The sequence below is a fragment of the Prionailurus bengalensis genome, chromosome D1, assembly GCF_016509475.1.
Source record: "Prionailurus bengalensis isolate Pbe53 chromosome D1, Fcat_Pben_1.1_paternal_pri, whole genome shotgun sequence".
Classification (NCBI taxonomy): domain Eukaryota; kingdom Metazoa; phylum Chordata; class Mammalia; order Carnivora; family Felidae; genus Prionailurus; species Prionailurus bengalensis.
This window is the reverse complement of record NC_057346.1, coordinates 43,900,107-43,915,083: the sequence shown is the minus strand read 5'-3', so window position 1 is coordinate 43,915,083 and position 14,977 is coordinate 43,900,107. Positions and strand designations below refer to the sequence as shown.

At 38.0% G+C, this 14,977-nt stretch overlaps 1 protein-coding gene across 1 annotated transcript in view; it reads left to right on the top strand.

Moving 5' to 3' along the window:
* Window positions 1-511: 511 nt before the first annotated feature.
* Window positions 512-14,977, top strand: part of TYR (tyrosinase) — a 106,075-nt gene continuing 91,609 nt past the window's right edge. The window contains exons 1-2 of the mRNA XM_043579973.1: window positions 512-1,528; window positions 11,028-11,244. Of these exons, the coding sequence (XP_043435908.1) occupies window positions 710-1,528; window positions 11,028-11,244 (1,036 nt within the window). The 5' untranslated portion in view covers window positions 512-709. The remainder of the gene's footprint in view (window positions 1,529-11,027; window positions 11,245-14,977) is intronic.

The following is a 14,977-nucleotide window of genomic DNA, read 5'->3' as shown; positions in this document are numbered from 1 at the left end:
GAAGTCTCCACAATAAACCAGATCACCCACCTAGCCTATCCTTAGGAATGGTTAGGAAATGAATGCCTAGATCACTAGAAAGTACTCAACTGTATCAGATAATAAGGAAGGTGAATCAGAAAGATTTTTTTTTCTTCAGATACTTTGTATAAAATAAATAAGCTGCAATATAACTGGAGATGAAATAAAATCTCTAGGCTCTGAAAAGTATCTCTTTCTGCAGAGCTGAGTTCTGCAAATGTTGTGGCCTATTTATGGTCCCTGAGAAACTACCTTGGCCCCCATAATCTCTAACCTTTCCTGAACTTTCTTAATGAGAGAAGCTCTATTCCTGATACCACCTCTCATGTTCAAATTCAAATCATCACTAATTTCAGTCAACCAACTAGGTTTACTTAGATCAGGCATGATTATTATTCTATTATTATAACCATATGAGTTAAACTATTAATGGTGAAAAGTGTTTCTCCCTTTAACATAGGCCTGTCCCACTGGTGGGATACATGCCAACTCCAGGGAAAAGTTAGTCATGTGGTTTTCAGAAGATGAAAGCTTAAGATAAAGACGGAGAGTGTTTGATGCTGGAGGTGGGACTAGTGTTATATAGGTCTTAGCCGAAACATGTGATAGTCACTGTAGGGGTAGCTGGAAAGAGAAGTGTGTGGCTCAATTAACCAGCTCAAACAGATCCGTGAGGACGAGGGTAAGCATGCTCCTGGCTGCTCTGTGCTGCCTGCTGTGGAGTTTCCGGACCTCCGCTGGCCATTTCCCTCGAGCCTGTGCCTCCTCCAAGAGCCTGATGGAGAAGGAATGCTGTCCAGTGTGGACGGGTGACAGCAGTCCCTGCGGCCAGCTCTCAGGCAGGGGTGCCTGTCAGGACATCACGCTGTCCAAAGCTCCACTCGGGCCTCAATACCCCTTCACGGGGATGGATGACCGGGAGGCCTGGCCCTCCGTCTTTTATAATCGGACCTGCCAGTGCTTTGGCAACTTCATGGGATTCAACTGTGGAAATTGCAAGTTTGGCTTTTGGGGACCAAACTGCACAGAGAAGCGACTTTTGGTGAGAAGAAACATCTTTGATTTGAGCGTCCCAGAGAAGAACAAATTTCTTGCCTACCTCACTTTAGCGAAGCATACTATCAGCCCAGACTATGTCATCCCCATAGGCACCTATGGCCAAATGAATAATGGATCTACACCCATGTTTAATGACATCAATGTTTATGACCTCTTCGTCTGGATGCATTACTATGTGTCAAGGGACACACTGCTTGGAGGGTCTGAAATCTGGAAAGACATTGATTTTGCTCATGAAGCCCCAGGTTTCCTGCCTTGGCACAGACTCTTCTTGTTGCTGTGGGAACAAGAAATCCAGAAGCTGACCGGGGATGAGAACTTCACTATTCCATATTGGGATTGGCGAGATGCTAAAAGCTGTGACATTTGCACAGATGAGTACATGGGAGGGCGCAACCCAGCAAACCCGAACTTACTCAGCCCAGCATCCTTCTTCTCCTCTTGGCAGGTAAGACATCCTGGACATACAATATCAGAGCATAAAAAAACCTCAGCTATTGCTTCTGCAGGCAGGCCTTCATATACGCTCCTCTGCATCTCTCCTGCCAAGAGTAGAAAAGGTCCTCTATTAAAAGTTATCAGCATACCTTGTATTTTTCCTTTACAGCACACTTCACGATTGTAATTACACAGATATTTGTGTGGCTATTTGTCTAATATCCTCCACCAAGTTCCTAAGCTCTAATAAATACATAGTATTTGGCTCATCACTGTATCTCTCAGTACCTAGGTTGGTGCCTCACAAGTGGAAAGGTCTCATTATCTGTTCAGTGAATGGATGAATGTTCAGATGATTAAGCAGGTTAATGATCTAGGTCAATGTTTCTGAAATTTTCTTCACAATAAAATTCATACAGTGTACAAATTACAAATCCCTGGTCTTACCCTTAGACCCATTGATCAGAATCTTCAGGAGAGGGTTCTTGGGAAGGCATCATTGACTAAATGTCTATGGTGATTATTATCATCAGGAAAACTGGGTGAATATTATTTAGATTAAATCTTTTTAAAAAGTATATGAAGACCCTGGGGCCCAAATAGGTATGTAATGAAAATGTTCATTTTCATTTAGCATGTGTGAAGCCCCGTTGCAAGACTTTTTGTGTAGTAACTCAGTTAATACTTTTACTAACCTTTCTCCAGTCTAAGGATTGAAACACTGAGGTATAGAGGTAACTTGTACAAGATTGCAGAGCCAAGAAATAGCAGAGATAGGTCAGGCTGGGCTGCCTGATTACCTATAGTATTCCCAAGGACGTGACGCTATGATGTCTTTAACTGAAGGATCTGGCTTATTCCACCTCATTTCATTTTTTTTTTCGTTAGGCTGCAGGAGAAATTTGCTTTTTTTCCTAAATATATTCAAACTTTAGAGGTACAAGGTAAGGAATTAAAATTTTGAAATTTAATTTCTATTTCTCCCGTTCTAAAATTTTCACTCTGGATTAGGGGCAAAATGTGACCCCAAAAAATATGCTTTTAATAATTTAAAACCATAAGGTGAAAGGAATGCTTTTCTGTCTTTATTCCAAACATTTCTAATATAGAATTTTGACTAGCAGTGCTTTATGGCATTAAGCCCAATGTTTAAATGAGATGGGAAGAATCTGGCATCCACATCTTGCACTCTACAGACTTGATATATGAATGGCTTCCTCCCCTTCCCACTAAGTTCACACACCTTCCAAATGTAGTCTATTGAAGCTCATTGAACATTGGTCATGGTGTAATATCTGGTATGACTAATGCCAAGTATTTACCAAGAGTAATGAGTGTTTTTTGCAGAAAAGGCTGGAAAAAGATGAGCCTGAAAAAAACCTATTTCAATAAGCCTTTGGATCTCCTACCTTAATCTATAAAATGCAAACCTCTCATCTAACACTCTCATCCTGTTACTGCTTAAAATACTACTAAGTTAGGATAGGGATTTTCAGTCATTTATAATGCTTTCCTTACCTGTACAGTTTCACTTGACCCAGAAAGGCTGGTGTCTTATCTAAATTACCAAAAATGTGACAACATCCACACCGAAGCTTAATAGATAGATACTAATTGATATTATATTATAGGAGATATATGCTACTTGGTATTACTAGCAATATATTTGCTTTTTTTTTTCCTAATCATTTATTATTGAGCAGAAAGTCCTTACCCTCCCCTTTTTTCTTTATAATTGTGGCCAATTTTATTTCTAAATAAAACTTTTTGGGTCTAGTGGGTAAACACTGGACTGAAATTATTACATTAGGTTCAATATTATTCTATAAACTGCTGTGTAGTAGTTGGTGTTAAAAACAAAATTTGGAAATAGAGTGAAAAAAGACCATTGAAGAAAAACAATCAAATGATAGTTTAAATTAAAAAGGAAGGGTCTAAATTAAAAATTAAGAGTCTGACTCTTGATTTCATCTCCGGTCATGATCTCATGGTTCATGAGATGGAGTCCCGCACCAGGCTCTGTACTGACAGTGTGGAGCCTGCTTGGGATTCTGTCTCTCTCCCCTTCTTACTCTGCCCCTCCCCAACTCGTGCTCCCTTCCTCTCAAAATAAATAAACATTAAAAAAAAAAAGAATGTGTCTGTTTCTAGAAAAAAAAAAAAAAGGAAATGCAAGAACATTTGTATCTGCCTACTGCTGAGTAGTGTCACTGTGTGAGGTGACAGTCACCATTTCCATTTTTTCTCATAGTCTCTCTGGTTACCATCCTTTAAAAATGAAGATCAGTTGTTTATATCAATTTAATGCAGTTCTTAGTATCTAAATCACTTAGGGAGCTTAAATAAATTTCATGGATCCACCCACCTAATTTCTGCTGGAAAATCCTCTTCAAGTAGTCTACTGTGAAGTTGAAGCATCTGTATTTTTAAAACTTTCTCTCATTTGTTTTTTATTTATTTTATTATTATTATTATTATTATTATTAATTTTATTTAACACTTTATTTTAGTTTTTGAAAGACAGACACAGAGCATGAGCAGGGAAGGGGCAGAGAGAGAGGGAGGCATGGAATATGAAGCAGGCTCTGGGCTCTGAGATGTCAGCACAGAGCCCAATGCAGGGCTGTAATCCAAGAACCGTGCGATAATGACCTGAGCTGAAGTCAGACACTCAACTGACTGAGCCACTCAGGCAGCCCTTATTTTTAATTTTAGAAAGAGAGATCTGGGAAGAGGGGCAGAGGGAGAGAGAGAGAGAGAGAGAGAGAGAGAGAGAGAGAATCTTAAGTGTACTCCACGCCCAGTGTGGAGCCCAATAGGGGGCTTGATCTCACGATTCTCAGATCATGATGTGAGCCAAAATCAAGAGTTAGACTCAAGCAACTGAGCCACCCTGGTGCCCCTAAAACCATCTCTTGTGATTCTAATATGCAACCATCATTGAGAATCACTGACTTAATTAATCTTGAAATTGTTTTGGTATCTATTTCACTTTACAAACAGGTTTTGTAATAAACACATCACTAGTTTAAATGTTTTTGCTGGAATTGTACACTCAAATCAAGAAGTACTACTTTGTTTGGAGAATTAAATAGCTTCCAGATTCAGTGAATTCATGGAGACCTTCAAAATTAAATAGACTGATGGCCCCTTTCATGCAAAGCCTCCATTTTCCCTCAATTTCAGATATATTTTACAATATAAAAATAGAGGCTTTAGAAATTCATAGCATTTATTAACTGTGAGCTAAGAGACAATCAGTGGTGTGTACCATAGTGTCCTTACTTTATAAAGGAGGACAGAGAGATGCCCAAAAAGGTATGATTTATACAAGGTCACACAGGTGAGGATTGAAACCTGGTGACTCTGACTCCAATGCTATTTCTCCTGTTAATAAGGAGCCATTTAGGCTAGAAGAAATCAATTAAACCAATAATTTATGGATATAAAATTTGACTTGTAGTTACTTGTTCTTCCTTAAAATTGAGTTGCACAGACAAATGGGGCAGCTATTCTGTAGTCCTTTTCATTTATGTTATGATAGAAATATTCCATTACATTTTTACTGATCCACATCCCTTACTCAGGTAGAATTTACCCTCACTCCTTTGTGCTACATTACACTTGGTACAGATTTCTATTATAGTATCTATAACTTTTAAGTACATGGAATTGTTTTCAAACCTGTCTTTGTCTACCATACTGTCTGCGGCTCCAAAGGTAGAGACCATTTCTAATTTACTTTTGTATCCACAGAGCCCAGAACCATGATATATACATAAAACGGACTTTAAAAATGTATGTTGAACAAAATTAAAAGTCATAGAAATGTTAGCTCTAAAAATAACATGGATTAAAAATTAAACTCTGCATGCCTGGATTTCTAGAACCTTAGACCATACTTCTTTATAGCACTGGATCATCAAGGTCAAGGACACAACAATGCAAAATAAGCAGTGATTCACTCAAAGTGTAGAATAAAACATTTTATGTAGTTCTTTCTGGGCTTCTGTATGTATGTTTATATGCATTCATGAAAAAAAAAAGAAGAAAGAGCATACAATAGAGGAGATCAAGCAAGTTACAGAGTATTATTTAAGTGAGATTGAGTTTCCCATTACATAAAATAATATATTAATTATTGTTAGTATTTTTAGAAAAGTATTTTTCTTATATTCAGAATTTATGTCTTTTGTGTATATGTATTTTTTTCATTTATTTCTTTAATGACAAGAGCTTTTAATGTAAAAGCATGTTTGTCATCAGCTAAAACAGTCCAATATATTTGGGGATGGGGGGTTCCTTAATAACATTAAAGTATAAATGCCTGTGCTCAGCACAATTAGATCCAATGTTAGGCAAGCAGCAGATAGACCAGCCATAAAAAACGAAAGGTAGATCAGGAATAACTGTCATGATGTATCAAAATACAGAGAAAAACCAAATATTTCCTAGACGATAAATGCGAGTGAAATGTGGCCAGGGAATTCACTCATCAGGTGAAAAGCACATCACATGGAAGGAAACAGTGGGAAGAAAAAAAAAATAAGTCACATTTCAGCAGAGAGTCATGGGTTTTAGGTAACCATGGCAACAGCTCAGTGAAATAACAGCTTCTCTTTTTTCTTTATGGAAAAGATTCTGTGGAATGTCATATGGTTTACTTTCTTCCCCTCCCACCCCCATAAACCTCTAATGCCCTAATAGAATCTTTGCTGCTGAAAGCTTTTAATAACTGATAGTTTATTGCTATTTATTTAAGTTTAAGAGAACACTAGATTCACCTCCATGAATCTGTTTGTTCTGTTTGTTCTTTCTGTCTCTCTTTTTTCATTTGACTTGGGACACTTGATTTTTCCCCCATCATATGCTACCAATCACCTGTGTTGAAATAGAAAAAGAACAAGTTCCTCATCAGAGGATCTCTGCCACTTATCAGACTCTGCCTCTGCCACTTACTAGATGATGTTGCACAAGTTATTTAGAGTCTTTGACCATTGGCTTTTCTCAACAGAAAGCAAAATAGGGTTTTGTTACTTTTGTATCTGAGCTACAAGATCATGGAAAAGTTACTTAATTATTCTAGGACCTTTTTTTCTTTAAAATTAGAATAATACATCTTGGGGCGCCTGGGTGGCTCAGTCAGTTAAGCATCGGACTTCGACTCAGGTCATGATCTCACAGTTCATGAGCTCAAGCCCTGCTTTGGGTGAGCCCCGCTTCTCTTTCTCTGCCCCTTGTGGGATTCTCTGTCTCCCTCTCTCTCTCTCTCTTCCCTTTGGTCACTTGTGACCTCTCTCTCTCAAAAAAAAAAAAAAGAAGAAGAAGAATATATCGTAAAGCATTATGGTAGAGGGATTCAGTGGAATCTGTTCATGTAAAATGACTGGTTCAGTATCTGACGTATTCTTTGAGTTCCACGTGTGGTAATTATTATTATATATTTATATGATATATCCATGTTAGTTATTACAACAATGAATATTCAGTAAGTGTTATAGAACCACAGTTAAAAACAATTTGGGGCCTACCCAACGGTCTTGTGTTCAATAATAATATAAGAGCTGTCATTAAACACTCTGTACCTGAAACTATATACTTAGTGCTTTGCATATGTTAAATTATTTGATCCTTCCTAAAAAGTTGTAATAATCCCCATGCAGATGAAAAACCATAATACTCAGAGAGCTTAAGTAATTTGCACAAGGTCATGTAGCTAATAATAGTCAATATTGGAAAGCATGTCTGACTATAATCTCCATGATCCTAACCATTGTGCTAACAGTTTCTCCTCCCTGCCTCTCCTCCTGTATCAAATATAAAGATGATAATTTGGGATTAAGTTTTTCAAATTATTTCTGGAACCAGGGTAGATTTCCTCATTACTAATACATCCAGTCATCTGAGCACTTAGTCACTTGACAGTTGGCATTTCAGCAAAAATAGTTCCATTCAAACCTCTCTAATTTAAACGAGTCAGCTGTAGGAGTCCTTGAGGCAGTAGGATCTTTTGAAAATATCCTGAGATGGTTTATTATTCAAACATGGATGTATATGATTTTGTTTATGTACCTGCCGTGATGTCTAATCAACATTATAAAGGAATGCAATATATTATAATCAATGCAAAAGTTAAGTTAGCTTTAGTCAACCACTCCTAAACCACTTACAGGCAGTAATAAATGTAGTGGATATATAAATTTGGAATCAGGACTGTGGATTAATGTTCTAGCTCTGGCTCTAAATATCATAAGACCTTAGACAAGTTACCCAACAGATCTATTTCTCAATTATGCGTGGATGAAAGGATTGAGGAATGTTGTAAAGTGTGAGGAAAACCAGAAGCTGACATTTTCTGGGTAAAAAAAACTGCTGCTTCCTATTATTATTTTATTCCATTATTAATATAATATATATGAATTATACATTAATATGTTATATATTTTTATTTCCTGTTACATTTAGTATGATTTCATGTTACAGTTGAGAAAATTAGCAAGTCTAAATAACATGCTCATTGACACATTGCTAGTAAGCAGCAGAGCCAGAACTGAAGCCCCTACCTACCTAACTTTGGAGTCCAATTATTTTCCAACATATAACGCTTCAATTCATAAGTGATGTCTTAGTAACCAAAAATTAAAAGCTTCTTGAAGTGTCTCTATTTAACACAGTAGCAGCCATTCCTAGGAGGCATGGCTCCTTCAGTTCTAGCTCATGGTAGTTTAATTTGCCTTTACGTTTCTATAGATTGCAAGCTCACTGGAGCAGGAGACTGACTGTCTTGATTATTTTTAACTGTTGTGCAAACAAGTGACCAGGAAGGCTTTTCACTTCTAAAATATTGCCTGCATCAGGCTCCGCAGGGCTCAGTCTCACAAACCATGAGACTACAGGCCCTAAGCCAAAATCGAGAGTTGGTCACCCAGCTGTCTGAGCCACCCAGGTGCCCCATAAGACAGGATTTTAGATGCTACTTTTGTACTCTCCCACACTTAGACTCAGCTTCCTCATCATTAAAGTAGGGATAAAATCATATAAATCTATGAAGTACATGTGTGAAGTTTTAAAAATGTACGCAGAGATGCCTTCCTCATGGTGTGGAATATAATAGGGCCAAATACACACTTAATAAAAATGATATATTTAAAAAAATATCTTCTAGGGCAGAGGTCAGTATCAACAGAATGAGGGTAAAAGGGTGTTTAACATGTGTGTAGTTGAAGATTCATTGGTTCATCCATTGATTTGTTTATTCATCCATCAAATTTATTGAGCCTCTATTCTAGGTTGTGTGATTAATAATGATAAAGACAACAATAATAAAGTTGTCCTCGTGGAGATCACATTTTCTAAAGGAGATGATATTGTTTACTAAGGGAGTGTAAAGTAAATGGAGTCTAAATTTGGCAAATAATCTTACCTACTCAGTGGGCACAGGCATCCTGTGGAAGGATGTGCTTGTTATGAACCATCAGTGATGGCAGGGTGGTTTCTCCTTCATGTTTGTTTTGGATTAGGATTGATATCTTGCTATTTAGTTCATTGCTTTCACCAAATCTAAGGCATCAATGATTTTAAGATGAATAATTTATATGGTATTGAGACAAAAAAATAAATGCCTATTAAATTATGATGTGATATTTTTAATCATTTAGAATTTTTATTTTACATTTATACTGAAAGAGCACCTTTTAACTTATTTAGTGAATTATTTTTTATCATAGCTTATTTTTCTGCCTAGATATAAATGAAACTATACACAAAATAATTCAATGAAGGATTCATAAAAATTATTCATATTTAGAGTCAGATTCTTTTATTTTATTTTTTTACATTTATTTATTTTTGATAGAGACAGTGCACAAGTGAGGGAGGGACAGAGAGAGAGGGAGACACAGAATTAGAAGCAGGCTCCAGACTCTGAGCTGTCAGCACAAAGACCGATGTGGGGCTCAAACTCACAATCACAAACCATGAGATCATGACCTGAGCCGAAGTCAGACACTTAACCAACTGAGCCACCCAGGAGCCCCAAGAGTCAGATTCTTTTGAATTCTTTTGAAGTCAGGGTTGACAGTGTCTTTCTTCTTTTTTTTTTATTTTTGAAGTTTTATTTATGTTGAGAGAGAGAGAGAGAAAGCATGAGCAGGGGAGGGACAGAGAGAGGGAGAGAAAGAGAGAGAGAGAGAGAGAGAGAGAGAGAGAGAATCCCAAGCAAGCTCTGCACTGTCAATGCAGAGCCCTATCTGGGGCTCAAACTCACTAACCATGAGATGATGACCTGAGCCAAAATCAGGAATTGGACGCTTAACTGACTGAGCCACCCAGGTGCCTCATGTCTGTTTTTTTCTGTAATATTGCCTCAGCCTTGAGGATGAGGTCAGACACCAGACCCATGGCAAGGAGTGAGTGTGCTTAGGCATGAACAAAGTCACAGCATGGAGAAGCCCAAGTAATGCCCAGAGAAGGGTAGCCAATCTGACTTTGGCAGTCAGATCACACAATTTGTAAGCAAATTGAAGAGCAATTCCCATATTCAAGCTATATTCTAGAGGTAGAATTGAAATAATTGGTTAATAATCTCAATGTGAAAGACATAAGAGAATAAAATACAAATGAAAACTCACCAGTTACTCTCCAGGTTAAAAATTATGATTCACGGGCTTCTGGTTTGAGCAGCAGGATGGCTGGTGTGATAAGAAACGTAGAGAGAGGAACAGATTTTTGGATTTTAAATGTTCCATTTGAGATATGTGTGAGATAACACTGAAATAAAAAGTCCAAGATGGATAAACAAAGTTCAGAGTTCAGAGTAGTGGTTTTGAAGCAGAGATAAGAAGTAGGGAGTTCTTATCATGTATCTGCCATGTAAGCCATGAAACTTGTTAGAGCCAAAAGAGAAGACGTATAAACATAGAAAACAAGTTATGGCACAGATGTGACTCAGTACCAGGGCTAGCTTCATGGGCACACAACTGGCAAAGCCACACAATGGATGATTAACAGATGTTTGTCAAAATAATTTTCTCATCAAATAAATATTTGACAAAATTATATGCAGTAGTTATTAGTATCCCATTTTACAGATGAGACATAGGAAATTTGACTCATTTTCTTAATTAGATGCAAGACTAGAAGTCTGTTCTAGATTTTAACTTTCACTGCTTACGCAGCCCTGCAACCCTCAGATGGGCTGCTTCCTTCAACAGTTTAATTTTTTTAATGTTTATTTATTTTTGAGAGAGAGACACACACACAGTGTGGGCAGTGGAGGGGCAGAGAGAGAGGGAGACACAGAATCTAAAGCAGGGTCCAGACTCTGAGATGTCAGCACAGAGCCCTATGAGGGGCTCGAAGCCACAAACTGTGAGATCATGACCTGAGCTGAAGTCAGACGCTTAACTGACTGAGCCACCCAGATGCCTGTCAACAGTTTACTTAAAAATATGAACCTCTTGATGATAATCTCTAGCCACAACTCCTTTAACATAAAGGTTTTTGTGTAGATCATCTGTACCCGATTGGAGGAGTACAATAGCCATCAGGCTTTATGTGATGGAACTCCAGAGGGACCATTACTGCGCAATCCCGGAAACCACGACAAAGCCAGGACCCCGAGGCTCCCCTCCTCTGCTGATGTGGAATTTTGCCTAAGTCTGACACAATATGAGTCGGATTCCATGGATAAAGCTGCCAATTTCAGCTTTAGGAATACACTGGAAGGTAACTCCCTTTTATCACTCATTTAAAATTTCTTCTGTTTTTCTGAATCATGTTTAGAATCTCTTATCCAAAACCCTGGTCCCAGATATGTTTAAGAAGGCAGAATTTTCTTTCTTTTTTTTTTTTTCAACATTTATTTATTTTTGGGACAGAGAGACAGAGCATGAACGGGGGAGGGGCAGAGAGAGAGGGAGACACAGAATCGGAAACAGGCTCCAGGCTCTGAGCCATCAGCCCAGAGCCTGACGCGGGGCTCTAACTCACGGACCGCGAGATCTTGACCTGGCTGAAGTCGGACGCTTAACCGACTGCGCCACCCAGGCGCCCCAAGAAGGCAGAATTTTCTGAATAAGGAAATTGGCATATTGCCTATGTGGCCAATAATCCTCACAGAGTCTGAGCAACACACCATAATCCAACACATATAACTCTTCAGCGAGATGTAAGAATACACCCACCATGGCAATAAAGAAAGATGGTTAGCAGCCTCAGGGTGACTAAGGTCAAGTTTCTTCACTAACAGAGTATTGGTGCTGAACGAAACATTGTCAGACCATTTTGTATTTTGGAATTATAGATAAAAGACTGTGGATCTATCATATTTTGCAAGTCTTAGTATTTTATCTACTTTAAAATACTTTAGGAATGAGGCTCGTTGAGGCAAGTCCATTCTCTTACCTCTAATAAGGATAAAACCTATATGTCAGGTTAAGTCGCCATCCCATTACCCCTTAAAATTTTTGTACTTTGTCAGAGATTCCTTCTCAGAGGCTCTTCTAGGTGCTTCTCCTACAAGGTTCTCAGTCTTGCTTGCTCTTTCCTTCAGCACTTTTTCATTCCTCTCTGCTCAATGCTGTCCCAGTCATGAAACCCACTTTTTTCACTTCAATATGCATTATGGAAACAAACTATAAAAAACAAACAAAAACCAACTAACCAGCCAGGAACATTCACTTAAGTCATAGATTTAATAGGAGTTTTGGGAAGACAGGTGGCCAACTTGTAGCAATGTTGACAACTCAACATTAAACAGTCCACCTCTTAAAAAACTCTTTGGCACACTACCATGTAAATAAATCTTTCTCTCCTTTCTTTACTTTTAACTTTTTTAAGTTATTTTTTTGAGAGAGAGAGAGAGAGAGAGAGAGAGAGAGAAGGAGAATAAGTGGGGGAGGGGCACAGAGAGAGAAACGGAGAGGGAGAATCTTAAGCAGGCACCATACTCAGTGTGAAGCCTAACATAGGGTTCGATCTCACAATCCTGAGATCATGAGCTGAGCTGAAATCGAGTCAGGTGCTTAACCTACTAAGCCACCCAGGCGTCCCTTGTCTTAACCTTTTTGTCTTATTTTCTTGTCATTGTAATTGTTGTTTTATCCAACTTCTGTTGCTCAACTATACAGAATAATTTTACTGTGTCTTTCATATCCTTGTTTCCTTCTAATCCACAACCTCAGGGCCTTGCTCTCCCCAAGAAGCAATTTAAACAAGAAGTATATCACCCTAAAGAGGAATTCTGCTTCTAGCCATTAAAATAAAAATTATGTTTATCTTCCAAAAGTAATATTAATGATTAACATTTTCCTTCTAATCACTATTTTCAAGGCACCATGTCAAACATTTTGTATAGCACTATCTCACTTCGTACAACCATCCTCTGAGGAAGATAGCACCATTATTTCTAGTTTAAAGAGAGGAAACAGGACTAGAGATTTTATATGACTTGGCTATAACCACTCATTCATTAAGTGACAGAGCTAAACCTGTTCTGAAAATTGTCAAGTGCCAAGATCCCAGAGTCCTTTCCATTGTATTCTGATGACCCAGAGTGGATTGAGAGTTTCTTGAGGGTGAGCCATAAACATATCAAGCTGTACCTTCAATAGTATAAGAAGGCAGTGCATGGTTCCAAGGTGTCTAAGAGACTATATGCTGAGACAAAGGGGTACACACAAGGGACAAAGTTTCACACACAAGTTGGCGTCACCATTTGGGAGGATTGGGTGCCCCATTGGACTTTGCCAGAGGTTAACAACAGGACTACAAATTTTTTTTTCTTTTTTCTTTTTTAAATTTACATCCAAGTTAGTTAGCATATAGTGCAACAATAATTTCAGGCATAGATTCCTTAATGCCCCTTACCCATTTAGCTCATCCCCCCACAGCCCTTCCAGTAACCCTCTGTTTATTTTCCATATTGAAGAGTCTCTTATGTTTCATCTCCCTCCCTGCTTTTATATTATTTTTGCTTCCCTTCCCTTATATTCATCTGTTCTGTATCTTACAGTCCTCATATGAGTGAAGTCATCTATTTGTCTTTCTCTGACTGACTGATTTTGCTTAGCATAATACCCTCTAATTCCATCCACATTGTTGTAAATGGCAAGATTTCATTCTTTTTGATTGCCGAGTTATACTCCATTGTATATATATTACCACATCTTCTTTAACCACTCATCCATCAATGGACATTTGGACTCTTTCCATACTTTGGCTATTGTTGATAGTGTTGCTATAAACACTGGGGTGCTTGTGCCCCTTCGAAACAGCAACCTGTATCCCTTGGATAAATACTTAGTAGTGCAACTGCTGGATCACAGAGTAGTTCTATTTTTAATTTTTTGAGGAACCTCCATACTGTTTTCCAGAGTGGCTGAACCAGTTTCCATTCCCATCAAGCAGTGCAAAAGAGATCCTCTTTCTCCGCATCCTTGACAATATCTGTTGTTACCGGAGTTGTTAATGTTAGCCATTCTGACAGGTGTGAGGTGGTATCTCATTGTGGTTTTGATTTGTATTTCCCTGATGATGAAAGGCAACCGATGGAATGGGAGAAGATATTTGCAAATGACATATCAGATAAAGGGTTAGTATCCAAAATCTATAAAGAATTTATCAAACTCAACACCCAAAAAACAAATAATCTACTGAAGAAATGGGCAAAAGACATGAATAGACACTTCTCCAAAGAAGACATCCAGATGGCCAACCAACCCATGAAAAAATGCTCAACATCGCTTATCATCAGGGAAATACAAATCAAAACTACAAATTCTGTCTTAATGACACTGCATAGTCAGGCTGCATCCTTAAGGGAACAGAGGTACTTTATACATTTTTCAGGCAGATTTCCTAGCCGTGAGAAAGCATGGAACTTTGTCACTAAGGAACATGGGCTGGTCCCAGAAATAAGGTAGGGGAGTGAAACTTTTCTGGGTCTCAAGTCTGAAAAAGAAAGTGGCTTGAGCTGTGTCAATTCAGATAGTGGCTTCTAAATGAGTTTCTAATGCACAGAGGTAAGTGCAGAACATCAGGTTTACACAAAGAATTTGCTGCTATTAATAAATTATGGTTGTGAATTATTTTATTTTTTGCAGTATTTTATTCTCTTTCACATCTAGTCTAGTATGCTTTCTTGAGGAGGAGAAAAAAAGCATATCATAGCACGTTATCTGGCGCATAATAGGTGTTTGATAAGTTGATAACTGAGTACAAAAATAAAACCTAAGGCACTTCAGATTGCATAACCTACCACTTAGTTATTTATCCACATTGTATGTTGCCAACATACCAGTGGGAAAATCTTAGAAAATGTTGATCTGAGCTATCAAAAAAGATGTTCCCTGATCAAGGGCACATTTTTTTTACTCTTTTCTTTAAACTTTTATTCAGAAATAATTTTAAGCCTACAGAAAAATTACAGCAATAAAACAGTACAAAAGACACACATATA